This window comes from Cannabis sativa, chromosome 1 (assembly GCF_029168945.1).
Source record: "Cannabis sativa cultivar Pink pepper isolate KNU-18-1 chromosome 1, ASM2916894v1, whole genome shotgun sequence".
NCBI lineage: Eukaryota > Viridiplantae > Streptophyta > Magnoliopsida > Rosales > Cannabaceae > Cannabis > Cannabis sativa.
Genome location: NC_083601.1, coordinates 48,965,575 through 48,991,288, shown reverse-complemented (window position 1 = coordinate 48,991,288; position 25,714 = coordinate 48,965,575). Strand labels below are relative to the sequence as shown.

The following is a 25,714-nucleotide window of genomic DNA, read 5'->3' as shown; positions in this document are numbered from 1 at the left end:
TTGAGCTTACTATCTGTTTTCTGTATCTTCTGATGTTACGTATAGTTTTATTTCATCTTTAATATATATGAATTGAGATGATTGGTTTGCCATAATAACCACAATCAAAATAAACAAAAATTAATTTCTATGCCAATATTATGGCATAGCTGATAACAAAAATCTTCCCAAATAAAATATACAATTACACACAATAAAATAGTACAAGATTTGATAGCTCAAGAAAAAATTCTAATCATCATAAGATAATCACTAAGATTGGCTTCTAATCTTAAAAATTTAAATTCATTACATAATAAAAGTACCTCAACTTCTCTACATGGGTATAGCTAAAACTCATAAGAAATAATACAATCACTGCAATTGGCCACATCAACTCTCTATAATTTGCTCTACTCTCTCCTACCTTGCCTCAGCTGATCACCTTAATCACATGGGAATATGGGTTTCTCCAATAATTTCCGTATAGCTACAGCACAAATTTGAAATATATTTTTAAATAATAGGAACCGAAGACACTCCAAACATGATAGATATTAGGTAATAAATAAGAAAACGGGAAATATATCAACAATGTTATGATAAATATCTTGGACCTTTGATCTTGTTTAACATATAACAAGGCAAGCATCCCCACCTAATCAATACCAGGTTTCACATCACGACATTCAATAAAATGTATCAACAAGTGTTTAACCACAAATAAAGAAGAGATTAATTAGTGATCTTTTCATAAATATCACTAAAAGAAGCATCAACAAAAATATATATGGAAATCTATGAATAAAAAAAATCAGCAAAATCATTTATAAATCCATTCTACTACAGTTGGAACTACTAAAAGTAGGGGAAGAGTATCCTCAAATTACGGTATCATTATTTCTAACTAAATATTTCTTTGAGACATTTTATCAAACATATTTCCTGCACAATAATTTTGAGAGCAGAAGTAATCAAATGGCATGGACTCCCACCTACTTTAGATCATATTAATCTAACATTCTCATTTTCAAATTTTATAAAAATTATACTGTTGAAATAACTAACAAAATTTAGGGTTAACAATGCCAAAATCAAGCAAATATCCAAAAAAAAAAAGACAAACAAAGAACTGATTAATCTAAACTAGAAAAATATTGTAAAAAAACTTCATCTTCCCTGCCACAAAGAGCTCACCATCGTCTGAGAATGAGCCACACAAATCCTCGAGCCCCACCTCCCAATTGCAACCCCCACTACCTAGATACTTCGTTGTTCACCCAAGAAGAAAAAAAAATAACCCAACTGCCTCAAGACAATCCGATTCGTCCCTAGGCCCTTGCATCGACTCCTTCCATTATCCCTAATCCAACACTATGTTCAAGCCTAGGACAAGTAAACATGACAAAAAAAAAATAGCTGAAGAAAAAAATACCAGTCCCCATCGTCTGTCACTGTTCCCCCCGTCATTCATCCCCATCGCCCTCCACCACCGCCACGACGAATAGTTTCCCAACCTTTGTCCTCAAGCAAGAAGAGAGTGAGAGAGGCAGAGAGGCAGAGAGATAGTGAGATAGCGAGTGAGGAAGGAAGAGAGATAGTGTTAGGGTTTCTATACTCATGGGTTGGGCTAAATACATATTGGGAAATTTACAAAAATACTGGAATTTGAGTTAACTTTTACAAAAATACTGTCACACGGAAATCTTTTCAAAAATACTGTGTTTTTGTAAAACACCAGTAAAACACAAAGCAGAACAACTCAAAACAACAGTAGAACACTAGTAAAACACTAGTAGAACACCAGTGAAAACTTAATACAGTATACTGCAGTATAAAACTTATGAAAAAACACAGTAAAAAAGTTAAAAATTCCGCCTGGTAGTATTTTTGTAAAAAAATGACAAAAGTTAGTATACCATGTAAATTTCCCTACATATTTTTGCAAAATAAAATCTAATTGTGGTTAGTTCTCAATATAAACGTATTTTTGCAAAAAAAAGTTCATTAAAAATACAAAAGTGAAAAGAGCCCTTTATTGTTTTTGTTTTTTGAAATCAATCATAATTTATTTCACACTATTTTCAAACGGTCCCAATGAGAATCTGAGTCTCAATATCGAAGGCAGAAATTCAAATCTCCCCAATCACCATACCACTCCAAATCCAATCCTATAAACGATTCTCACTGACCCATGAAATTCCAATCCAGAAAGTAACAATCTTGAATGTGCCCAGAAGCTCGATCAACAAATCGATCGACTGGGTTTGAGCGACTGAGGTGGGTTCTATGGTATTTCTTTCCTGAAATCGAGTTTTTGGATCTGCAATAGCTTTATTACTCTTCTATAGTTTTTGGAGTTCAGGGATGAGGTACGTATTCAAATAAAAAAAACCCTAATTTCAAATAAAGAAGCTTATTTTGTTTTTGTGTGTTTGTTGTGGAAATGAGAATGATTTGCAGAGCTTAAATGTTTCGCCCAATTACAGGTGTATGAACTCCTTTTGAAGCTTCCAATTACTTATGGGATTTGGGTAATTTTTAATGTCAGGTTAATTTTGTTTATATATAAGATGATTCTGTTTGATAATCCTCATTTTTTGTATTATTGGTGATAGTAAATTCTTCTCTTAGTTTTCATACATTCATGGTACTATACTACTACTTGCTGATTTTGTTGGTCTAATATACCAAACAAATTAGTTTCTCCTTTATCTTTATCAATCTATGTTCCATATTTCCCAAATGGATGAATCACAATTGTTTGAGATTACAAATTAGTTTCTCCTTTATCTTTATCAACCTATGTTACATTTGCAGAGCTTAAATGTTCCGCCCAATTACAGGTGTATGAACTCCTTTTGAAGCTTCCAATTACTTACGGGATTTGGGTATTTTTGTCTTAGAAATTTGTGTTATTATGAAAGTAGTTTATGTTAAAACAATTCTACTTGCTTGAGATTGAGTGAGTTGGTTTGTGTTGTTAGTTAGTGATATTTTTTCATAGCCAGTCAAGAGTGTTGTATCTCCAACATCTTCCATTAGATGGGACTTTGGTTAATTTTTAATTGTCAAGTAAATTAAAGAAATGTATTATGCAGCAAAATAAAACTAAAGAAGGTGTTGAAGTGTTGGCCAAATAACAAAGTCCCTAAACTACCCCTACTGCTCATAACAGAATTAACCAACTTTCAGTTATGACAGTTGGTGATCGAGCCTTTCTCACCAGCTTCAATCAACATTGCTATTTAAGGCTCAACTAGATTAAAGTTTGTGGGTTAATTTTTCGAGGGAATACAGATTGTGAGAAAGAGAGAATTATGAGCTGTTTAGAGAGAGATGAGTTGCCCTTGAGTGTTATGTAATGGTGTGAGTTCAATTGCAGAAGCAAAGCTTCTCAAGATTGTGTAATTGGAACTGTTGTAATCTCTCATTAAATATAAGCTAATAAAGATTCTCTAAAGCCATTGTTGTGGCTGTTTTCTGGCCGGTGGATATTACCTTGTTCAAACCTTGTTAAATTTGTGTGTTCTTAATGCTTGTTTAAAGATCTTGTTACTGGTTTTATATTTGCTGCATTACAGTGTTTGTTGTTGATTTGGTTTCATTGATCATTGTCTTGTTTATAGATAAGATACCTTCATTAGTTTTATTAATCAAACAGAACCATCTTATGTATTTGTAACAGAGCAGTAGTGTCTCTCTAGCATGCCATACGAAACTGAAACCAAAAGATTATCACATCAAGAAAACCAAGTAGTCACACAGAGGATTTTTAGACCACTATTAGCACCAGATTTGATATGGACAATAACCAAATGCTTGATCCCAATAGTGTTGTTCTTAATGATATCAACAAGAAGAAGCTTGTTCAATTTTCACATCTTTTATTTCAAAAACTTGCTCTAATTGATGATTACTATGTTCCTGGTTTTGGCTTCATGAATTTCGGTTCTATATGAAAATCTTATTCATTATTATGTATCATAATGAAGTCAAAAAACAGAGAAACTCCCAATAAAAATATGGATGGCTTTCTTGGTATTTTTATATTCCAAAAAATAATATTAATAAGTATAAAATGAATTAGTTTATGTTGAATAAATATTAAGGAAGTTAATGAAGTTGTCTTTGATATTCCGGGATGCAAGGCTCTAGGGCCAGATGGATTTAGTAGCTTTTTCTTTTAGGATAATTGAGATATGGTTAAGGAAGACATATGTGAAGCAGTTCTCCTTTTTCTAGACACAGGGAAATTGCTCAAAGAGTTAAACTCCACAACTGTTACTATTGTTCCAAAAGTGAAATGTCGCTAATCGGTGAATGACTTCGGGCCAGTAGCATGTTGCAATGTTATTTAAAAAGTGACAACTAAGATGCTATGTACTAGACTGAGACAAGTACTACCTGAACTGATAGCACAAAACTAAAGTGGTTTCATTCAAGGTAGATATATAGCCTATAACATCATGGTTTGCCAAGACTTGGTAAAGCAATACGGGAGGAAGAACACAAGACCAAATTGTATGATCAAACTTGATCTAAGGAAGGCTTATGATACTTTAGAGTGGGATTTTTTGGAAGAAACGCTTACAGCCTTGAACTTTTTGAACAGATTTATTCAGCCATTAAGATTGATGTGGGGGCGGGCTATAGCCACCACGAACAAAAATATTGCCTTTTAAAAAATTAAATATAAATTTTTTAATATAATAATTATTGGCCAAAATAGTAGAAAAGCCCCCACAAAAGGGAAATTTGATTTTATATAATTAAAAAATTAAAAAAAAATTATTCTTAAACCAAAACCTTTTAAACTAAAAAAACTATGACATTTTTTTCAAAACCCCAAAAATACCCCCCTCATAATTCAAACCCATTCTCTCTCCTTCCCTCAAACTCTCTCTGCATCGGACCCCATGGTCCGACCATCGGACCCCATGGTCCGACCCTCGGACCCCACTCTCTCTTCCTCTCTCTGAAATCGAAAAGAAAAAAAAAAATGAGATTTTTTCAATAATATACTTAAAATATAAACTATTTTTTCAAGGTGTATTAGTGTTTGCCACTCTCATTGGTATTGTACTACTATTGATGTAATTAGATATCGGGTCCTATATAGCTTTAAAAAAATAACTTTTAAAAAATATTGTTAACCAATCGTAAGATGCCATTTATAAAATGTGTTGGGCACCACTGAGGCCCAATAACAATGCTCTAATGATATATATATACTAGAGACTAGGCATGTCAAAAATATCTATTTATTAGGTTGATCAGGTCTCGGAGCTCCGATCCGACGAAACATTTTTGATCTGAAATATTCATATACTTATTAGATCTAGACATCACAAGTGTATCATATGACACTACAAGTGTATCAGTGACTCAAAGTCGTCATCAACATTAACAACTCCATGCCTTTTGGACTTGTGATGATTTTTGATCTTCAGTTTAGCCTTTAAACCCAAATAACTATCTCTAAAGTGGCCTTCCTTCTTGCAGTAATAGAATTATTTTCCTGCAGCTCCATTAGAGCTTGGCCCTCTTGTGGGGTTTCTAGAATTAGAATGGTTACCTTTTGTAGCAATTTGTGTTTTGGTTTCCCTTGTATTCCTCTTGAAAAAACATGTTAAGCTCCTTCTAGTGTCTAGCTTTGCTGCAAAATATGAGTTCACATAGCCAGTGATTTCTTCTTTGAACTAGTTCTCTTTACTGAACACAACTCTAGTGTTCAAAGTACCTTGCAGGTACCTCATTGTCTATTTTAGTGTTTCCCAATATTCAGGGTCAGGGTCTGAAATGTACATGTTGACCACAATCATAGCATGAGCTACGTTTGGTCTAGAACACACCATGAAGTACATGAGACTCCCAACACAACTTGCACAAGGAACTTTGCTCATCTTGACTCTTTCTGCATCTTTTTTTGGTGACTAGCTAATAAGATGCAGACATTTTTATTGTATGAAAGATACTAATCCAACCAGCCCATAAAACTGGAGACTCAAGCAAGTAAAACAACACTCATAAACTGAAAAATATAAATAATTTTTTTTTCTTTTATTACACTTTATTGTTGTTCTTCTTCTTATCTTTTTTTTTTTTCTAGATTTTATGATTCTTCATTCCCCACCACCCACCCTCACTACCCACCATCACCACCACAATAAATTTTTCACATCCAAACCACACCTAAAAATACTTGAACAAAAATCAAACCAAAATAAACAACAAACCCAAATCTGAAATATTCACAAAAAAAAAAAAAAAATCACATTTATACTATAAATAATACACAATAGATTTATACACTAAAATTTCAACAACAAAAAAAATACTAAGAAATTTAAAAGAAAACTATGTTTCTCTTTCTACACTAAAATTTCAACAACAAAAAAAATACTAAGAAATTTAAAAGAAAACTATGTTTCTCTTTTTCCCCCACTCTCTCTCCATCTAGTTCTCTTCCACGCGCGGTGCCGAAGCTCCATTCAGATCGTCTGTTTTTGGCCAACATCAACCCAAAGAACCTTGCAATGAGACTCCCTACCCCTCAAAGAAAAACAAAAGAAAAAGAAAAATAATAAAATTATTTTTTTAAAAAAAAAAAATAGTTTTATAGACACCTCATCAAATTTAGGTAACATGTGACTAAAAAAATATTTGGACAATTTAGGTTAGAGTCAGTACCTCATCAAACAATCAGTTTTGAAATGAGTTTGGAAAACAAAATGTTCCATCTTCTCTTAATCTTATATCATTTATACTCTTATTTAATTTCTTCTTATTATTCTCAGAGGTTGTCTCTGCAATTTGTTTTTCTTTCTCCATTTTATTAAAATATTTTTGAGCATGGCTAGCCACTTGGACTGGAGTTCTTGTACCACCAAGTAAAGTAGATATTTCTATCCAATTACCAGAACCAAACTTACTCATCCCTTGTAAAAAAGTCCTACAAATATAAAACACTAAGCATTATTAGTTTTTGATAATACATGTTTAAGAAGTAAATAACAATAATATAATATTTTAGGTGTATAACTACTTACATGTGTTCTTTTACAGTCCAACGACCATGGTTTGAAGAGGTTGATTTTCGTTTGCGAGTTGAAAGAGTTTCTTGTTGTTGATATTCTATAGCTGGCGCAGGAGTGTGAGTGAGAATAGGAAATGTATGTGTTGTCGTTACCATTTGTGCATCTTGCTTGTTGTTACTTTGGTCCCAACCACTCTCACTACTATAATCCAAATAATAATCAGTAGGATAAGCAAGTTTAGGTACTAATTGAGGTGTATAGCAAAATTGGTAGGGTTGTTGGTTGTAATCATTACTTTGGTCCCAATTACCACTCTCACTACTCATGTTCAAATAATAAGGCTTGTTCATTTGAGGCACTAGATGAGATGTGTAGAAACCTTGGTAGTTGTTGGTGTTAGTAGTCGAGGTATCACTCCAAGAACTACTACTCGCCTTTATCTCATGATTAGGTTTAACTTCTTGATTAGGTTTGAAGAATTCCTCAGGGAGATCATCGAGGCCTATGCCATCATCTTGAATAGTTATTTTATCAGCTTCATTAGATTGATCTTGTTGTTGTTTATTTTCAATAGGAGACGATATGATTTCTAATAATTCTTTTATAATGCTTCTTTGAAGATCAGTCAAAGAACTACTATTTGTCTTTGTCTCATGAGGAGGTTCAACTTCTTGATTAGGTTTGAAGAATTCCTGCGAGAGATCATCAAGGCCTATGCCATCATCTTGAATAATTATCTGACTAACTTCATTGGATTGATCTTGTTGTTGTTCATTTTCGATAGGAGACGATTTGATTTCTAATAATTCTTTTGTGATGCTTCTTTGAAGATCACTCGAAGAACTACTATTCTTCTTTGTCTCGTGATCAAGTTCAACTTCTTGATTAGGTTCGAAGAATTCCTTAGGGATATCATCTAAGCCTATGCCATCATCTTGAATAATTATTTCATTAGCGTCATCGGAATGATCTTGTTGTTGTTGATTTTCCACGAATTGGAACTCATCTAAGAGACCCAAATCAACATCCTTCCAACTGAAATTTGGGTGAGTAAAGATGTGATTAGGTATCCAATTAGTAGAATCATCATTGAAATTTCCATCAAAAAAGATCTCAGTTGTGACAATATCATCCATTGTGAGTAGGTTTAGTTTTGAGTATGATTTAATATTAATTGTAAATTAATATTGTAGGTAATACAACTCAACTTGCAAAAGTATGTTTTGGTCTCATCTATTTATATATACGTACACAAATCCTAATTCTATACATATTACAATACTTTAAGTTAGTTAAGATATTATATAATCCTAATTCTATTCTTATTATAATTATTAGGTTAATTATACACGTTGCATAAACCGTTGTACTCCTTTTTTTTTTTTTTTTTTTTTTTAATTTTTTCCATTTTTACGTTTTGTCTAAAACATTTTCACTTATATAATTCTTTATTTTCATAAATATTTCTATTTTATCTTTTTATCTTATTTAAAAAAAAACAATCAAATTCCACCTCTGGTTTTTTAATCTTATTCTTCCTCTGCACTTAGCTCTTCCTCTGCTCTGGTTTGTAAAGCTTCGGATTCCGGCGAAAAATGAGAACTGATGTGCACCGAAAACATTTTGTGGTTCAGCAAAATGTCCGAATTTCGAGTCGAAATCAGAGACCCAGAAAGCAAATCGACCTACCTGAATCAGGTTTGGGAAGGGAACCTAGTCGTTAACCTACCGGACTGAATAAAGCCCCAAGAAGATTAAGAGGTTAATGAAGAAAGAGCCATCTTTTACAGACCAGCGAATTGGCGTTAGGATTCTAAGAAGGATTTTGTAGGTTGATTTGGTTTCCACCATTCACATCGCGGACAAAGAGTATGTCTTTGTATCTTCTTTTTGTTTTTCCTATATAACTTTGTGATTATCAAACTAAGGAGTAGAGACTTATGTATGGGTTTCAATTCAAACAAACATATTGTACTGAAAACTCCTCAAAGCCAATTTTAAATAAGCTTTATTTCAAGCTTTGGTAGCGAAATACTTGATATAAAAAGGAAAAAAAACAACTTATTCGATTGGCTTGTGGATACTACATACATACTAGAATGCTAACGATGTTAGACTAATATATGAATATGAATATGAGGCACAAGAAGATTAAGAGGTTAATGAAGGTCTCTGTCTTTAAAGTGATTAAGATGATTGTTGAAATTTATCACTAGGGGATCAATTAGGTTTGCCTTTTTTTGTTTTGTTAAGTTATTCCAAATACTGTGTTGTGTCAGGTACTTTAAGACCCTTCAGGAGGAACTTGAGTCCTATGCTATGATTGTGTCCTTTATGAGATGAGATGGTAGCCAGCAGGGAGAGTTTAGAGAATAGAAGAAATTCAGTTTTAACATTCTAGGATGCATTCAGCGACAAATGGCTCGAATTCTGACACTTGATTTCCAATTACATTGTTTAGATTACGAGGCTGAAAATTGGTACCATGCTGATCTCGACTTTGAAACCTTCAAGTTACTTCAGGTTAGTTTCTAAACCAACCATTATAGGAGCATTGATATATTATTTGTATAAATGCTGTCTGATGTTTGGAATATGAGATTTACTGGCTACACAAATGGTTCCCCTATCATTCCCTCCTGTTCATGTATTTTTTCACAAATTTCTATGGATGAAATTTCTCTCTTTCCTTGCAGCGTTAAAAATTCTTGTACAGTATGTAAATCTTATGGGCATTGTTCTATCTGATGCTTATCTTTCAGATGGAAAAAGGTGAAAGCTTTTTCTCCTTTGCAAGAGATATGACTCTTAAATCCACAAAAGCTATGATTGATATTGTTATTGCTAGAGCAAAAGGGGTCTGTGGCTATTGCTAGAGCAAAAGGGGTTCCACAGCATAATCAAAAGAATGCTAACCTTACCCCATTTTCTCATAAACGAGCTCCCTGATGAGCCTGTCACTTGCTTCACGCTTCTCACCACACCCAATAACCTTTTGGCCTCACTCGACCTCAACATCACCAGCCTCAACGACTCCCAACTCATACAATGCCTCATGTCCGCCATGGCCTATGAACTCCTGTTTGAAGAGGCAACATAGCGTTGAGTACTGGATGATGGGTTCGCTTCTGAAATGGCTGGCGCATTTTTTTTGCCGTTCTTTTCATCTTTGAGTTTTAATACTCATGGCCATAACATGACTGATCCAAAAACTCGAGTTGATCGTCAATTGCAGGTATTTCCATGGCTGAATTTGATAGAATGACTGAATTTAGGCTATAATTTTAGGTAATATACATTAACAATCTTTGCCCAATTCGAATATATTTGTGTGATATTAGGAATAGTTGTGGTTATATGTAGAAACAGGTACACACACTTGCAATAAAGAGATTGAAAGAATAGGATTAACATTTTCAGTTGATATTTTGGGTGTTTTTATTTTCATGTAGCTTCTAAGAAAATTGAGAATTGAATGAACTTTAATTAGTATATTATTAGTTCTGTTTCAGCTATGTAGAGATTCATATCATTGAGATTTTGAATATTATGAATTTAAGGTGATATTAAATATTTTTAGGCTTCAAATTAGATTAAAAAAATTATGAAATTTGTGGCTTTTCTCTTGGTACACTATGTTTGATTTTAAAAGCTCTGACCATCTAACTCTTAAAATAGCAAGTCAAGTTTAAATTTGTGCAATAAAGTCTTCATAGATTCTTAAGTAGCTTTGCTTGTTTGAATTTCATTGTACCCTTTTGTTTGGGAATAATAAGACATAAAGTTATAATAAATTATATTATGGGGTTAAAGTAGTCAGAGATTTTAATAATAATTTTCTTGTTGAGAGTGTACTTGTTAAATGACACATAATGTTAGATCAAGTTTTATCTTTAAAGTGGTACAGGAAGATATTAATTCTTGTCATTGTCTTAATTTATTTGATTTTCGATTTTTTCTCAACTTATGGGGTTACTGAGTTGTCATTGCTAGCTAAAAATTTTAGTCATATTGACACACCATTCTTTAGTAGTAGAGAGGTTTATCCTCCATGGCACTATATCCTTAGCATGTTCATTAAGTGTAATGGTATACTTTTTTCTTCGAGAAATAGACAATGTCTAGGAGTATCGAATGGCTACTTTAGTGTTTTAGTGGCCTGTAATGTTTTCTGATGTGTGATTTAAGTCAATGCAAAACCAGTGAGAATCATTTAAATGTGTAACCAATCGTGGATTCATCTCTTTCATCCCAATGTGGAAGTAGTGTAGCAACAGGAACTAGAGCTAGGCTTTTTGGAACACATATTTCAGGTGGTGTGCTACGTGCTGCTTCAGCTCATGGTTTGCCTCCCTTGGCCTTAGTCGTTTGTATTCTTATGAAGCAGGTAAGAAAGGATATTGTTTCTTTAATTCTTCCTTCTTAGTTGCAGCTTTCCACAATGTACTTTGTTGTATTTTTTCTTTAACTAAATTTGTAGCATCTTCTTCCAACTTCAAGGACAGGTTTGCTTATTTATGCACCATAATGTCTTGAATGCACCATCGGCATGAAGGATTGGTTCGCTCGTAGATTTTGCACCTGATCCTGCACTTCTCACGCAAAGTCACGGCAAGATTTAAAATATGAGAGTGATTCTGAATACATATGTCGGGCTCCTGTACCTGGCATAACTTTGGAGAAAAAGGGAAATGCAGCTGAAAAGGAAAAGGACAAAGAGATGATGTAGTTTTTTGTTGATTTAGAACATGTAATGTGAAAAATGAATATTTTTGCAGACCGATCGATCAAAAATACAAAAAACTAATTGAAAAAAAAAAAAGGCAGTAATGATTTTTTATATATAGTGCAATATTTGTGATTTATAGACAATTTTCATCATGTTCTACATTTTTCAATATGTTAATAAGAATAAACTTTTTAGTAGTTGCAAGTGCTGTAGTTTTGCACAATCAAAGAGTATAAAGTTGAATGATATTTCATGATCTGATATCATTCAAAGATATCATTCAGTTCTATATTATGCTTAATAAAGACAAATATCATTTAGGATAACAATTTCAACTCTCTCTTCCTGCCAAAACATCTATTGTAAAGTTAAAAATCAAGATTTTGAATGGCAAGAGGGAAAGAAGGATAAGGGGATTAGCGTCTAAACTTAAGGATAGTGTATTATAATTCCAGTTGTTTCCATTTCACACAATCAGACACACGCTCAAAGGATAAGGGGATTAGCATCTTCCTCACGATTAATTTATAACAACTGTCAACAATAATTAAAATGTATTTCAGTAAAAACTTTAACTAAAGCTAAAATCAAAAAACCAAAAAATCTTTCAGCTAACAAATAACGTTTTCCCTCAATTACACTGCCAAGTGCCAAGGATTATCTTCTATCATCGTTGCTGTCATAAGCCTCCAATGTTGTCATCTCTGTCCAGAGTCAACCTAATTGGTGGAACCTCGAACGATTTTATGGTTGCTCGAAGAAGACAAGAACCTGCAAATATTAGCAGTCAGCAACACCCTTCTCCACAGTTAAGAGAGACCATGCCCTTTGGCTATCCAAGGCACCACAATGAGCAAATTATTAACCTTTGTTTTCCAACCTAATGAAGCCTTAATTTGAAAAAGACAAGCATTACTAAAATGACAATAGAAAAAGAGATGGTTTCCATCTTCCTTGTTAGTCCCACAAATCAAACAACTTGGATCATTAGCAATTCCAAAATTATGCAATCTGACAACTTGGATCATTAGCAATTCCAAAATTATCTATGTTCATACAAAATCAATCACTGAGTGTATTGATTACAATTTAATATGTGGTAAGTATGAATATTCTTAATATGTTCAGTTTTCGATCACAATAAATATAATTATTATACTGGATTTTTTCTTAATTAAATAAACAAACAAATTAATAAGTTTTGAAAAAATACGTATCTTGTTTGTACATTTTCTATTAATATTAGTGGAATAAACAAATTAGTGTATTCTTGAATTGATACTAGTAGATATACAATTTCTTCATCCACTTTTATTTTGAACAATTACAAGTATTGGTACTATTAAATTACAAGTCTTGAGATCTACAGTCTAACTACTTTGGTTGAATGTTAAAAAATAAATGTCAATAGGTGTTAGCAAAAAAAAATATAATATATGGACTCACAACTCATTACACATTACACGTAGATAATGTCCATAAATTAACATACACTACTACAAAAAGAGTTTTAATCACTAAAATCCCCACCGTGAAGGCTTGTTGTATGCATTTTTCGATGTTAGCACCTCTTACTATCTAATCTTGGTTTCATAATCATCCCTACCTTACCAAACAAATATTAAAAAAATGTGCTCAATATAATTTGCGGTATTATATCGTTATTAATCCAATTTAACATCTAGTCTTATTAAGATCTATCCTTACCTATTTCTATCATGCTTGTTGCTTACCCAAATGATTCAGTTTTTAGACTTTTGGTACACCAAGTTGAAAAAATGGTAATGCATCTATCTACATACTTCCGATTTTGGTACAAGATTAAGCAAAATGAAAATCTCAAAATGAAGCCATTTTGCTAAATTGGATTTTACAAAAAAATAAAAAAATGCAAAATGAAAACCTCAATATTGAGCCATTTTGCTAAGAGCACCTCCATTCTTCTCTTCTATAAGAGAAATTTACACCATGTTTGGTAGAGGGGAGAGAAGGAGGGAGGGAGAGGGATAGAGGAATTGAAGAATTCTTATGTTTAGCAAAAGGGAAATAGGAAAGGAGAGAAGGAAACGAGAGGGTCTCCCTCCAAACACAATTTTTAATCCCTCCTAACACGAGAGAATTGAAGAAAAAGATATAAAATATATTTTGTACTCTTAAAAAAATAAGATATAATTATATTAAAAATAATAAAATAATAATTTTCATATTTATTTCACTCTCCATCTTTCCACATATACACTTAATACCAAACCTACCAAACATAACCTTAAATAAACGATGGCTTTTAAGTTTTCAATGCTCATTGATCCATGGAATTTGTGTTAGAATTTATTGGGGTCACAATTGTATGTATAAAATGTGTGTTGGGTCATCAAATAAATAAGTCAAATTTATGTGGTCTATTTTGGAATAAAGTTTATGACTTAAGGGCATGATTGTTATGATTTTAATATGTGGATACCATAAGGACAATTTCTATATTGATGAGGGGCCAAATAGAAATAGTCAATAAATATTACCAACAGGTTTGTCTGTTGGTAATATAACGGGTATTGGTCCCCATTTTTGCATCGCTTCATATCGTATTCTTGAATCCCCATCATCAAGAAAACAAAAAGTTCCAGAGAGAAGGTTTTGATGCAAAAATTGGAAGATCATACCAATTTAAGGTTATTACAAAATCGATTCTATGGACTCCGGTACGCTTCCGCTAATCTATATTCTATTGTTTGATTCTCATGAATTAATTAGGGCTATATTCAGAGTTTACAGTATTCTAACATGTGGTATCAAGAGCATCCCTAAATTAATTCTTGAGAATTTATGATATTATTGGTCTTCCATTAAATTATTTTGTATTTGATGAGTTCATGCTTAATAATCGTTTATATACAGTAGAACCTCTATTCAAGAATACACTTGGGATCAAGTAAATTATATTCTAATTAGGAGGTTATAACTAAATAGAGTTACACTCGAAAAAAAAAAATTAGAAAACAAAAAAATATCAATGTAACAATAATAACAATAAATAATCATTAATACTATATAATAGAAATATTTTAGAGTAAATATAATTTCATACATGTATTATAATTTAAAATAAAATTATTAATTTTACATAAATAAATTTACAAAATACATGTATATATTTTATTAAGATGTAATTATTCTTATATAGAGGTATACTTTGTTAATACGGGACTTAAAAAATGTATAACTAATTACAATTTAGAGGTTATTCTTATTTATAACTGGCCCAAATCGGGACTTGATTTTTTTATAACAAATTAGAGGTTATTCTTGAATAGAGTATTCTTAAATAGAGGTTCTACTGTATATGCATTGAGTTTATATATATATGCCATTGAAGTGAAATCAGATTCTGCGATTGAAGCGCACATGTATTTATATATATATAAAAGTGATCTTTTGTTAATGTATATATATACATACGATTGTTTCTTTTGATTTGAATTCATATAATTTAGATAATATACGATTGTTGGTAATTTCTTCTGATTTCAATTGTTGGTTGCTGCTTTTTCCTGACACTTATATGAGCACTTATCTCCGCCGGATTGATGAGGAATATCAATATAGGCATTTATTCACTACAGTATAAAGTATAAATGTATTATACATATTCATTCTAAATTTTGCTTATATTGTGTATCGTATATAAAAAATGCACGGTGCATTTTATTGTTATTATGGTTATTATTTTAATAATAATAATACAGAGACAACTAAATTCAAATTTTGGTTTTAAAATTTATTAAGGATATCTAATATTTAATTAAATTAATTGAAACAAAATATCACCAAAGTGATCTCTTTTGTGTAGATTAATTTAATGAAAATATTAAGATAATTGTGTGTATGTAATTCATAAATTTATTAACTAACCCAAAGGTAAGTTAATATTTGGATGAATTTCATGCATGTTTGTGGTGATAAATGTGTGACAATTATAAGGTATTTTGTGTGAATAATATGTTAGTCCAAAGATTGCATATTGTTTGACATAATTTATTGTCAATGTTTAATCACTACAACAAGAGTACCGCTTACAATTAATATTACTGTCTAAAGACTTAATATTAATGTTGTGTTTGGTATCTTGAGATGGGATTAACCATTATTTGAATTTATTGTTTTATTTGGATTCTTATATGAGCATGTTATTTATGTAATTGTATTGTTCTTTTCAGCTGTTGCTAGTGTATCTGCTAATCTTAATTCGGTACCGGTCCTTAATGGTAATAACTTTAAGGACTGGAAGGAGAACATTTTTATTGTTCTTGGCTGCATGGATCTTAACCTTGCATTAAGGATGGAACGTCCTGCTTCTCTTACGGATACCAGTACCTCCGAGCAAAGGAGGATTTATGAGAAGTGGGACCGTTCAAACCGCATGAGTCTTATGATCATTAAGCGCGGCATACCTGAGGCTTTTAGGGGTGCGGTGTCCGAGGAGGTCACCGATGCCACAACTTTCCTTGCTGAAATTGAGAAGCGCTTTGCAAAAAGCGATAAGGCGGAAACAAGTACTCTTTTAAAGAAACTTATCTCCATGAATTTTAAGGGCAAGAAAAATATAAGGGAGTACATTATGGAAATGTCTCACCTTGCTTCAAAGTTGAAGGCACTAAAGCTTGAGCTTTCAGATGACTTGCTTGTGCATTTAGTGCTTATCTCTCTTCCTCCACAATTCAGTCAATTTAAGGTCGGATAACGCCAAGGGAGAAATGGACTCTTAATGAGCTCATTTCATTTTGTGTTCAAGAGGAAGAAAGATTGAAGCAAAGAGAAGGCGAAAGTGCTCATTTGGCAAGCACCTCTAAGGATAAGGGCAAGAAAAGAAAGAATGAGGCTGCTAAGGATAAAGGTCCTGCACATAAGAAACAAACTCAAGCCAATAATGATGATGCTTGTTTCTTTTGTAACATGAAAGGACATATGAAGAAGGAATGTGCTAAGTATATTGCATGGCGAGCAAAGAAAGGTACATTTCTTACTTTGGTACGTTACGAGGTAAATTTAGCTTCGATTACCAAGAAACACTTGGTGGTTAGATTACTGGTGCTACTACTAACATCGGTATTTCTATGCGGGGTTGCTGAGTTACGAAAGCCAAATGATGTTGAAAGAAGCATTTATGTGGGAGATGGCAAGTCGGTAAATGTGGAAGCAATAGGGCATTTTAGGTTGTTGTTAAGTATCTTGGTTACTATTTGGACTTAAGAGATACTTTTGTTGTACCGTCTTTTAGACGGAATTTGGTTTCTGTTTCTTGTTTGGACAAATTGGGTTATTGTTGTTCATTTGGAAACAATTGCTTTAGTTTATCTATTAATTCAAATCTTTGTTGAACCGGTTCACTTATGGTTTATGACAACTTATATTTGCTTGACACTGTTGCTTCTTATAATGAAACCTTGAATGTGGAATCACGTGGTACTAAGCGTAAAATGGATAATGAAAAATCAAGTTCCTTATGGCACAAACGGTTAGGTCACATCTCTAGAAATAGAGTTGAGCGACTTGTGTCTGATGGAATTTTAGATTCAATTGATTTTTCAGACTTTGATGTTTGTATTGAATGCATCAAAGGCAAACAGACCAAAACAAAGAAATTGGGTGCGAAAAGAGCTATAGATGTCTTAGAGTTGATACATACGGATATTTGTGGGCCATTTCCTACCTTCGGAATGGTCAACGATATTTTGTATCATTCATAGATGATTACTCAAGATATGCGTACCTATTTCTACTTCATGAAAAGTCTCAAGTGTTGGACGTGTTCAAATCTTTTAAGGCTGAAGTTGAGAATCAACTTAGCAAAAGAATAAAGCAAGTCAGGTCTGACCGTGGTGGTGAGTACTATGGCGGATATGACGGATCGGGTGAACAACGTCCGGGACCTTTTGCTGAATATCTGAGGAGTGTGGAATTGTCCCACGACACTATGCCAAGATCTCCTAGCATGAATGGTGTTCTTTGAAAGACGAAACCGTACTCTTAAAGATATGGTAAGGAGTATGATCGGTCATTCAACCTTACCGGAATCACTACGGGAGAGGCAAGACGGCGGCCTACATTTTGAATAGGGTACCAACTAAAGCGGTACCAAAAACACCTTATGAGCTTTGGACGGGGGCGAAAGCCTAGTATTAAGCACTTTCATGTTTGGGGATGTCCAGTGAGGCTAGGCCTTATAGGCCAAATGAAAAGAAGCCGGAACCTAAGCGAGCATTTACTTTATTGGATATTACGAACGATCCGGGGGTTTCAAGTTTTATGATCCCAAAGTAAAGAATATATTTGAAACGGGAACTGCAAAGTTCTTTGAGGATATTGAGTTTGGGGGAGAAATACGGTTAAAGACTTTGTTTTTGAGGAGGATTTAGAATCAACCACTCCTCTTGAGGATGAGTTGATTCCTATTCCAATAGTTGCTTTTGACAATATTCAGGATTCCATTCCTAATATCAAGTTTTAGATCAAGAGCAACCAAACATAGTCAATCAAACCCCAGAGGTACAAACTCAACAACCTCAAGAACAAGTGCCTTTGCGACGATCCACTAGAGAAAGAAGAAATGCTATTAATCCAGATGAATACATAGTGTATCTTCAAGAACATGAGGATGGCATTGGAATGATGGAAGATGATCCAATCAACTTTCATCAGGCCATGAAAAGTTCTAACTCTCATAAGTGGAATGATGCCATGAATGAAGAGAATAAGTCTATGCAAGACAATAAAGTTTGGGAAGTTGTCCCATTACCAGAAGGTGTAAAACCAATTGGTTGTAAATGGATATTTAAAACCAAGAGGGATGAAAATGGTAATGTGGTGAGGTTTAAGGCACGTCTTGTAGCAAAAGGCTATACTCAGAAAGAAGGCATTGATTATAAAGAGACTTTCTCTCCAGTTTCATCGAAAGACTCTTTTAGGATAATAATGGCACTTGTTGCTCACTTTGATCTTGAGTTACATCAGATGGATGTTAAAACAGTATTTCTCAATGGAGACATTAATGAGACAATTTATATGGAGCAACCAGAAAACTTTTGTGGTTGGTGACCCAAAGAAAATGGTTTGCAAATTAAAAAAAATCCATCTATGGACTCAAGCAAGCTTCCCGTCAATGGTACCACAAATTTCATCAAGTGGTTCTCTTATTTGGTTTTGAGATGAATGCTGTTGATGATTGTGTGTATCATAAGTTTAGTGAGAGTAAGTGTATATTTCTGGTTCTATATGTCGATGACATATTGCTTGCCACTAATGATATAGGCTTATTGCACGAAACCAAGAGATTTCTATCGAAGCATTTTGAGATGAAAGATCTTGGTGACGCCTCTTTTGTTTTAGGAATTCAAATACATCGAGTCCGTTCTCGGGGTATTCTTGGATTATCACAAAAGAGCTATATCGATAAAGTACTCAAACGGTTTGGCATGCAAGATTGTAGACCAGGTGATACCCCTATCGTTAAAGGAGACAAATTTTGTCTTAAACAATGCCCTAAAGGAAGCCTTGAAATTCAAGAAATGCAAAAGATTCGTTATGCTTCTACATTGGGAGTCTTATGTATGCTCAAGTTTGTACGCGTCGGATATAGCGTACATTGTTGGAGTGTTAGGCGAGATACTTAAGCAATCCGGGAATTGATCGTGAAAGCGACCAAAAAGGTTATGAGATATTTGAAGAGAACGAAGAGTACATGCTCACATATAGGAGGTCGGATCACTTTGAGATCATTGGATACTACGACTCGACTTTGCGGGATGCCAAGATAGTAGGAGATCTACTTCGGGCTACATATATACGGTAGGTGGTGGAGCTATATCATGGGAGGAGTGCAAAACAAACACTCATAGCTTCATCCACCATGGCGGCGAGAATTTGTTGCATGTTATGAGGCATCCAACCATGGTATATGGGCGAGGAACTTTGTCAACTCACGCGCATTGTGGATGGAATTGAAAGACCACTTAAGTTGTATTGTGACAATAAATCAGCTGTATTGTATTCCAACAACAATAGGAGCTCGACGAAGTCAAAACACATTGACATCAAGTTCCTTGTTGTAAAAGAAAGGGTACAAAGTGGACAGATTTGTATAGAACACTTAGGTACAAACTCCATGATTGCAGACCCCCTTACTAAGGGTTTGCCACCCAAGGTTTTTCATGAGCACACTGCTCGTATGGGTGTTTTAGATTATGAAGATATTTAGATTCAGTGGGAGTTTGTCTTTAGTGTGTTTTATTTGTTTCATGAAACATGTGTATTTTGGTTATTTTCTGATAGAAAATTATGTTATTCAGTTTATTTCACTTTGTACATTTAAGCTAAAGTTTTGATCTCCATAAAGTAAAGTAGGACCAATTGAAAATTGACATGAATAGATCACCATGCATGTAATTTTCATACCACATTATCATGATTGATCTATGTCATTTGGCTATGTTGATATATGTGACCATTGATGGGTTTAGTTGTGATTGATACAACGAAAATCGCTTTGATCCTATGTTGATATAGTTAATGGACGAGATTGCACATGCCTATGGTTATGATGACAAAGTTATGAGCTCAATAAGGTTAACACATTTATATGTATACATATGTGACCCAGTGGGAGATTGTTAGAATTTATTGGGGTCACAATTGTATATATAAAATGTGTGTTGGGTCATCAAATAAATAAGTCAAATTTATGTGGTCGATTTTGAAATAAAGTTTATGACTTAAGGGCATGATTGTTATGATTTTAATATGTGGATACCATAAGGACAATTTCTATATTGATGAGGGGCCAAATAGAAATAGTCAATAAATATTACCAACAGGTTTGTCTGTTGGTAATATAACGGGTATTGGTTCCCATTTTTTGCATCGCTTCATATCGTATTCTTGAATCCCCATCATCAAGAAAACAAAAAGTTCCAGAGAGAAGGTTTTGATACAAAAATTGGAAGATCATACCAATCTAAGGTTATTACAAAATCGATTCTATGGACTCCGGTACGCTTCCGCTAATCTATATTCTATTGTTTGATTCTCATGAATTAATTAGGGCTATATTCAGAGTTTACAGTATTCTAACAATTTGTTGACAAACTAAGTCGACGTTTAATAAGTCATTCTTATAATTTAATAGAATCAATAAACATGATCATTTTCAAATCAAATTGATAAATTTCATGAATTTCCATTAACCGATCACTTCCTCACTGTATAGAAAAAAGGGCTTTTTGATGGAGTGATTTACTGGAAGGTAACAGAACCAGGAATGGAAAAGCACACTAAACAATATACTGATATAGTTTATAGTTATAAAAATAAATCAGAGAGGTTCTTCATGAAGAGATTTAGAATATGTAATCTCGATGATGCAATTATACAAGAGAAACACACAAAGAAATATGTTCTACATTGGTTAGCAAACAAGGTTTTGGAAAAACAATGCATTAATCATCTGAGCTATAATCACTAGATTCTGCAAGTACAGGTACTGCAGCACAGCAAAATGTCTCCTTATCTTTTAAGAAAAGACAACTCCCATCTGAATTCCATTTCAGATCAATAATGGTAAACTGTGGAAGCGGAATACTTACACAGTAAGCGCCTCCTGGAGTCCACATATACAGATGAGAACTCCCGGTGCAAAGGACAAGACGAGTGCATGTCGGGTCCCAAGCTGCTGCTCGGATTGGATCTTTCTGAACTAAAATGGCAGCAAGTTCAAGGTGGCAAATGTCCCATATCCAGAGAATGGTAGGCATGCTATCATTGCGGGTACATATATATTGGCTATCATGGCTCCATGACAAAAGACCTGGGTGATAAAACTTGATAGGTTGAGCCATATGATCATAGCACTTGTATTAAGCATACCATTTGAATTTATCATTTTAAAAGAAACTATAAAACTTGAACAAGCATAGTGTTTGATAAATCATGAGTCAAAAAAGTACATAAGAGTAGAAATTTGTTGCTCAGCTTATGAGAAACAATTTGTATTGAAGGTATCAAAAGATCCAGATCAGAGGAACCAACATACAATCTCATTCTTCAAGTCTACCTGTTTTCCAAAACCACTTGTATGGGAACCTCCATTATTAGGAACTTAGATAATGGCTGGTATTCAAGTACACATCGCTAATGGAGCATTAAATGAAAACTTCAACTAATGAATTGAAGTTAACATATTGGAACAATCATTCGCCTTAAATGGGCAATGTCAAACAATCAGCTTAGTGAAAGTAGTATAAACAAGAAAAAGCAAGGACTTACCGATTCCTTGTTTCGGGTTAGGTTTATCAGCAGGAGGCTTCTGAGAAGGCAGATTGATTGGAGCTTCAGTAACCTCGTACCTGACTCTAAAGGGTTCGTCTGGGGAATCTTCTTCAATGGAGAAAAAAAAAACAAATAAAATGGGGGGAGCAAACGAAGAAGAATCCAATCAAAATAAAATGTCAAATCACTTTTCCTTGCACTTGAACGCCTTCATTTAATGACTCTAGTTTAATGTATAAAAATATTTTCGGAGTGATATAACCTCCCATTTTAATATCTTTCTCAACCTCAGTTCCTAAAAATATATGCCGGAGTATTTTTTTTTTTTTCATGACAGTGTTTCGTAGTTACAACAACTTTTCTGTAAATTTTTTAATTTTTTTAAATAGTTTACAGTAACGACAACAAAAATTTTGATATTTCAGTTCACTACATGTGTTCAAAAACTTCCAAACGTGTTTTTGACACTATAAACTATTAGGAATTTAAAAAAAAAAATTATAAGAAGAATGTTGTAACTACAACGAACACCACTATGAAAAAATAATTGTAAAAAAAAAATCCAGTATGTATTTTCGAGAGTAGACGTTGGAAACTTAAAATAGGAGGTTGACTAGCACTTACACAGGATAACTACAACCAGGCTTACCACTATTTCCCTGTCTAAGATCATCACTTAAACATAACTCAGACATGTCAAGTTGTAATGGTTCATCTACTTCCTGGAAACACAAGGAATAAAAATTAGTCTTCTTTTTAAAAGATACAACATATAGACATACAATGTCTATCACTGTTGAATAATGAAATGCGAAAAACCTTAAAAACAGCAGCACAGCATGGACCGCGAACAGTTGATAGGTGCATAAATTCAGCAAATGTTTTCCAAGTAAGATGATTCAAAACCCGCAACATCTGGTCATAACTACCAACTGCTAGAAATTGGCCACATGGAGACCAGGACACACTTTTTACGCCTAATCCACTTTCGTATGCTTGATACTTATGAAGGCACCTCCCATCTGGGGAATATATTAAGACCTGTATGAAATAATTCAAAACAATGTCATTTATTTGCTTTGACAGCTTTGGCAGAGAATAGCTTGCAAACACCTAGATACGCATATAGTTAAGCTAGTGGCTATCTCTTTGCCATAAGAGAAGAAGGATAAGGGGATGGAGTACGGTCACCTTATACTCAAGAGGTGAATCCCAAATCACAATTGCACTATCATCTGGTGACCATTCAATATCAGCCAAATCCAGTGTGTCAACAGCAAATACACCCATTATCTCCCATGTATGACAAGATAAAAGATTAATGTAGTCCTTGCAATCACGCCTCGTGCAAACTGCAACATATTTTCCATCTTTAGTGAAAGAAACTCCTTTCGATGCGTGCTTTGGCCCTTGCACGTGTACACATGCAGTGTTCAGCAACGACCAAACTATTAAACGCAATTGAAATTCTGATGTAGTAAGTATATGACGACTGTCTGGACTCCACCGAGCATACGCAATGCCAGCATGACCCTCATCAATCTTACATGTCCATTCAGGTTGGGTCAATGACCATGCCTGTATCATTGGTCTTTTATAAAGACCACAAAGAATGTATTCAGAATCAAGGGCCCATTCAATATAGCTAATCTTGTCCAAGCATGAAAATAACTGCACAACCTGCATTGGAGGATACAAAACAGGTTCACCTTCGAAGTGCACATAATTGAATTTATCGAACACACCAGTAAATCCGATTTCATCAGATAAAATCAATAAGCACAAAACACACAAAAATTAGGACATTTAAGACCATCAAGAGCGTACTCTCGAATACTCTTAATCCAATCCACAAATTTGTATAGAGCTATATATTAGCATTGCAAGCAATCCGCTTAAAACCAATTAGTGTTAGGTGGAGTTACCCTTTCCTTAATAAAGGTATTGTGTTTCGAATATATGTTTTTCATGTGGGACTGTTTTAACATCTAATACTTAGCTTCCTTGAAAACTTAATGAAATTTCCTTTACATCATATACATGCATGGAGTCCAAATTCACTTCTTGGTGTCCTATTTCATTTACACACTTCTAAAGATAACTCGCTAATATGACCAATATCAAAACAATCAAAACAACTCAGTAGCTCTAAGAACGTTCAAATTTTTTTTGCTAAGAAAAAATCCACTAAAAATCCACTAAACCAAATAAATGCATTGCATTCTATTAAGAGTTAGTCCCACATTGCTAATGTACTCTTCCCATTGCCAATTGGTTTTGAGATGGAACCCCATGCATCTTATTCTCCAAATTGTAATCAAAACAACTCAGTAGCTCTAAGAACGTTCAAATTACTTCACATTAAAAATCCACTAAGCCAAATAGATGCATTGCATTCAACTAATTTAAGACAAAAATGAAGATGTATAGTTAAGTATTTCCTATTTTTGCAACCACCAAGCACAAACTAACGCACCTTCATGCTAAAGCTACACATTCTTGGTACCAAATTAAGTTCACGTTGCACGAAACCTATAACCAGTGGCTATGAACTGTTTAAAGCGAAGTAACAAATTCCAAATACCAGTTCAATCTTCAAACATATGGTTTCAAGGAGAGGAATGCAAAATCAAGTAAATGATTAAGGACATGTTTTCTCTTCTAGCATTTTTTTTTTTTCTGAGCAACCAAACACGAAAAAACAGCAAAATTGAAACATTCCACCAATTGAATTAGAGAGCATAGAAAAACATCTTACCCACCTTGAAAGAAATGGTATCGCGAATCACTAGCCGGTAATCGGCAGCAACCGCAATGTAGCGCGCATTGGGAGAGAAACAACATGGCCCAGTCTGCTTATAACCCTCCGTGAACTCCATTAGCTCAAAACAAAGTCGCTGATGCCTATTAAGTATTCAAATTCATGTAAGAAAAGAAATTCAAAATTTTGAAAATGGGCAAGTGGGATTTTGTGATTGTTTTATGAGAAGAGTTAAAGAAAAGCTCCTAAATCGTGATGGTGAGAATTGTGAACAGCCATGGCAAAAGGAATGAGAACAATGAAAATGCTGGATCTAAAGAAATGAGAGACCATTAAATACAAATTTTGGACTTGTCAAGATTTTGTTTCATATTTTTTTTTATCAGTTTTTTTGCTTTGGATAAAAAGAAAACATTCTATAAAATTGATTTTACTTTTTAATTTTAAAATTAAGAATCAAAATTTTAACAATTTAAAAAAAAAAGGGAAATTTGCGGCAAAAGTCCCCAAAAAGTTCACGTTGATACAGATTAGTCCCCAAGGTCCAAAAATAGCGGCAATAGTCCTCAAGGTCACACTTTTTATTTGTCCGTTGGTCTCCAAGTTAACAGATCTGTTAAACCCAATTCAAATGCCACGTGTCGAAATATTATTGGTGGGTATTATTATTTTAATTTAAAAAAAATAAAAATAAAAATAAATAATTTTAAAAAAAAATCATTTTTTTTTCTTTTTTTTTCTTTTTCTTTCTTTTCTTCTTCTTCGTCTGTCTTCTTCCTCTTGTCATCTTCTTCTTCGTCTGTTACAGTTTGCTGAAGAGAGAGGAGAAGATCCGAAAGAAGAGGCGGTGGGAGCAGAGGATCCGAACACAAGGCAGGGGCGGAGGAG

The 25,714-nt window shown here is 33.7% G+C and overlaps 4 protein-coding genes and 3 long non-coding RNA genes across 12 annotated transcripts; 4 read left to right on the top strand and 3 right to left on the bottom strand.

Annotated features, from left to right (window-relative positions):
* Positions 1-124: 124 nt before the first annotated feature.
* On the bottom strand, positions 125-1,622 carry LOC115706784 (uncharacterized). The gene is made up of 2 exons (XR_004009645.2): positions 1,415-1,622; positions 125-469 (listed from the first exon to the last, which is right to left on the bottom strand). It is a non-coding gene; the product is annotated as an uncharacterized LOC115706784 (long non-coding RNA).
* A 296-nt stretch (positions 1,623-1,918) lies between these two features.
* Positions 1,919-3,474, top strand: LOC133033578 (uncharacterized). Its single transcript, XR_009685717.1, has 2 exons — positions 1,919-2,351; positions 2,469-3,474. It is a non-coding gene; the product is annotated as an uncharacterized LOC133033578 (long non-coding RNA).
* A 3,210-nt stretch (positions 3,475-6,684) lies between these two features.
* Positions 6,685-8,155, bottom strand: LOC115703888 (uncharacterized). Its single transcript, XM_061110487.1, has 2 exons — positions 7,032-8,155; positions 6,685-6,934 (listed from the first exon to the last, which is right to left on the bottom strand). Exons 1-2 carry the CDS (start codon positions 8,153-8,155, stop codon positions 6,685-6,687), a joined length of 1,374 nt encoding a protein of 457 aa, XP_060966470.1.
* A 355-nt stretch (positions 8,156-8,510) lies between these two features.
* LOC115706777 (uncharacterized) lies at positions 8,511-11,859 on the top strand. 2 transcript variants are annotated; one of them, XR_009685712.1, is made up of 5 exons: positions 8,511-8,888; positions 9,299-9,542; positions 9,782-10,254; positions 11,286-11,406; positions 11,520-11,859. It is a non-coding gene; the product is annotated as an uncharacterized LOC115706777 (long non-coding RNA). The 2 variants fall into 2 exon arrangements; XR_009685713.1 differs by having other exon boundaries at positions 8,515-8,888; positions 9,782-11,406.
* A 635-nt stretch (positions 11,860-12,494) lies between these two features.
* On the top strand, positions 12,495-16,486 carry LOC133034928 (uncharacterized). Its single transcript, XM_061110478.1, has 2 exons — positions 12,495-12,618; positions 15,963-16,486. The coding sequence occupies exons 1-2, from the start codon at positions 12,495-12,497 to the stop codon at positions 16,484-16,486; spliced, it is 648 nt and encodes a 215-aa protein (XP_060966461.1).
* Positions 16,487-17,135: 649 nt separating this feature from the next.
* LOC133034926 (uncharacterized mitochondrial protein AtMg00300-like) lies at positions 17,136-17,492 on the top strand. Its single transcript, XM_061110468.1, has one exon. The coding sequence runs from the start codon at positions 17,136-17,138 to the stop codon at positions 17,490-17,492; it is 357 nt and encodes a 118-aa protein (XP_060966451.1).
* Positions 17,493-21,102: 3,610 nt separating this feature from the next.
* LOC115708215 (uncharacterized) lies at positions 21,103-25,192 on the bottom strand. 5 transcript variants are annotated; one of them, XM_030636431.2, is made up of 6 exons: positions 24,828-25,192; positions 23,257-23,745; positions 22,885-23,106; positions 22,715-22,787; positions 22,063-22,170; positions 21,103-21,604 (listed from the first exon to the last, which is right to left on the bottom strand). In XM_030636431.2, the coding sequence occupies exons 1-6, from the start codon at positions 24,942-24,944 to the stop codon at positions 21,237-21,239; spliced, it is 1,377 nt and encodes a 458-aa protein (XP_030492291.1). In that variant the 5' UTR covers positions 24,945-25,192; the 3' UTR covers positions 21,103-21,236. The 5 variants fall into 5 exon arrangements, with proteins under 5 accessions (XP_030492291.1, XP_060964430.1, XP_030492290.1 ...); XM_061108447.1 differs by having other exon boundaries at positions 23,257-23,656; positions 24,824-25,190; XM_030636430.2 differs by having other exon boundaries at positions 22,063-22,173; positions 24,828-25,190.
* Positions 25,193-25,714: the final 522 nt, after the last annotated feature.

Excerpts from the sequence above, each read along its gene's own strand:
- LOC133034926 (XM_061110468.1), top strand. The coding sequence starts at position 17,136 with ATGGTTTATGACAACTTATATTTGCTTGACACTGTTGCTTCTTATAAT.
- LOC115703888 (XM_061110487.1), bottom strand. The coding sequence starts at position 8,155 with ATGGATGATATTGTCACAACTGAGATCTTTTTTGATGGAAATTTCAAT. Across the intron at positions 6,935-7,031 it reads TGGACTGTAAAAGAACACAT|GACTTTTTTACAAGGGATGA; the intron begins GTAAGTAGTTAT and ends TTATATTTGTAG.
- LOC115708215 (XM_030636430.2), bottom strand. The coding sequence starts at position 24,944 with ATGGAGTTCACGGAGGGTTATAAGCAGACTGGGCCATGTTGTTTCTCT. Across the intron at positions 23,746-24,827 it reads GCGATACCATTTCTTTCAAG|GTTGTGCAGTTATTTTCATG; the intron begins GTGGGTAAGATG and ends CCTCCAATGCAG. Across the intron at positions 22,788-22,884 it reads GCTGTGCTGCTGTTTTTAAG|GAAGTAGATGAACCATTACA; the intron begins GTTTTTCGCATT and ends TTGTGTTTCCAG.
- LOC133034928 (XM_061110478.1), top strand. The coding sequence starts at position 12,495 with ATGGTTGCTCGAAGAAGACAAGAACCTGCAAATATTAGCAGTCAGCAA. Across the intron at positions 12,619-15,962 it reads TGAGCAAATTATTAACCTTT|CTGTTGCTAGTGTATCTGCT; the intron begins GTTTTCCAACCT and ends TGTTCTTTTCAG.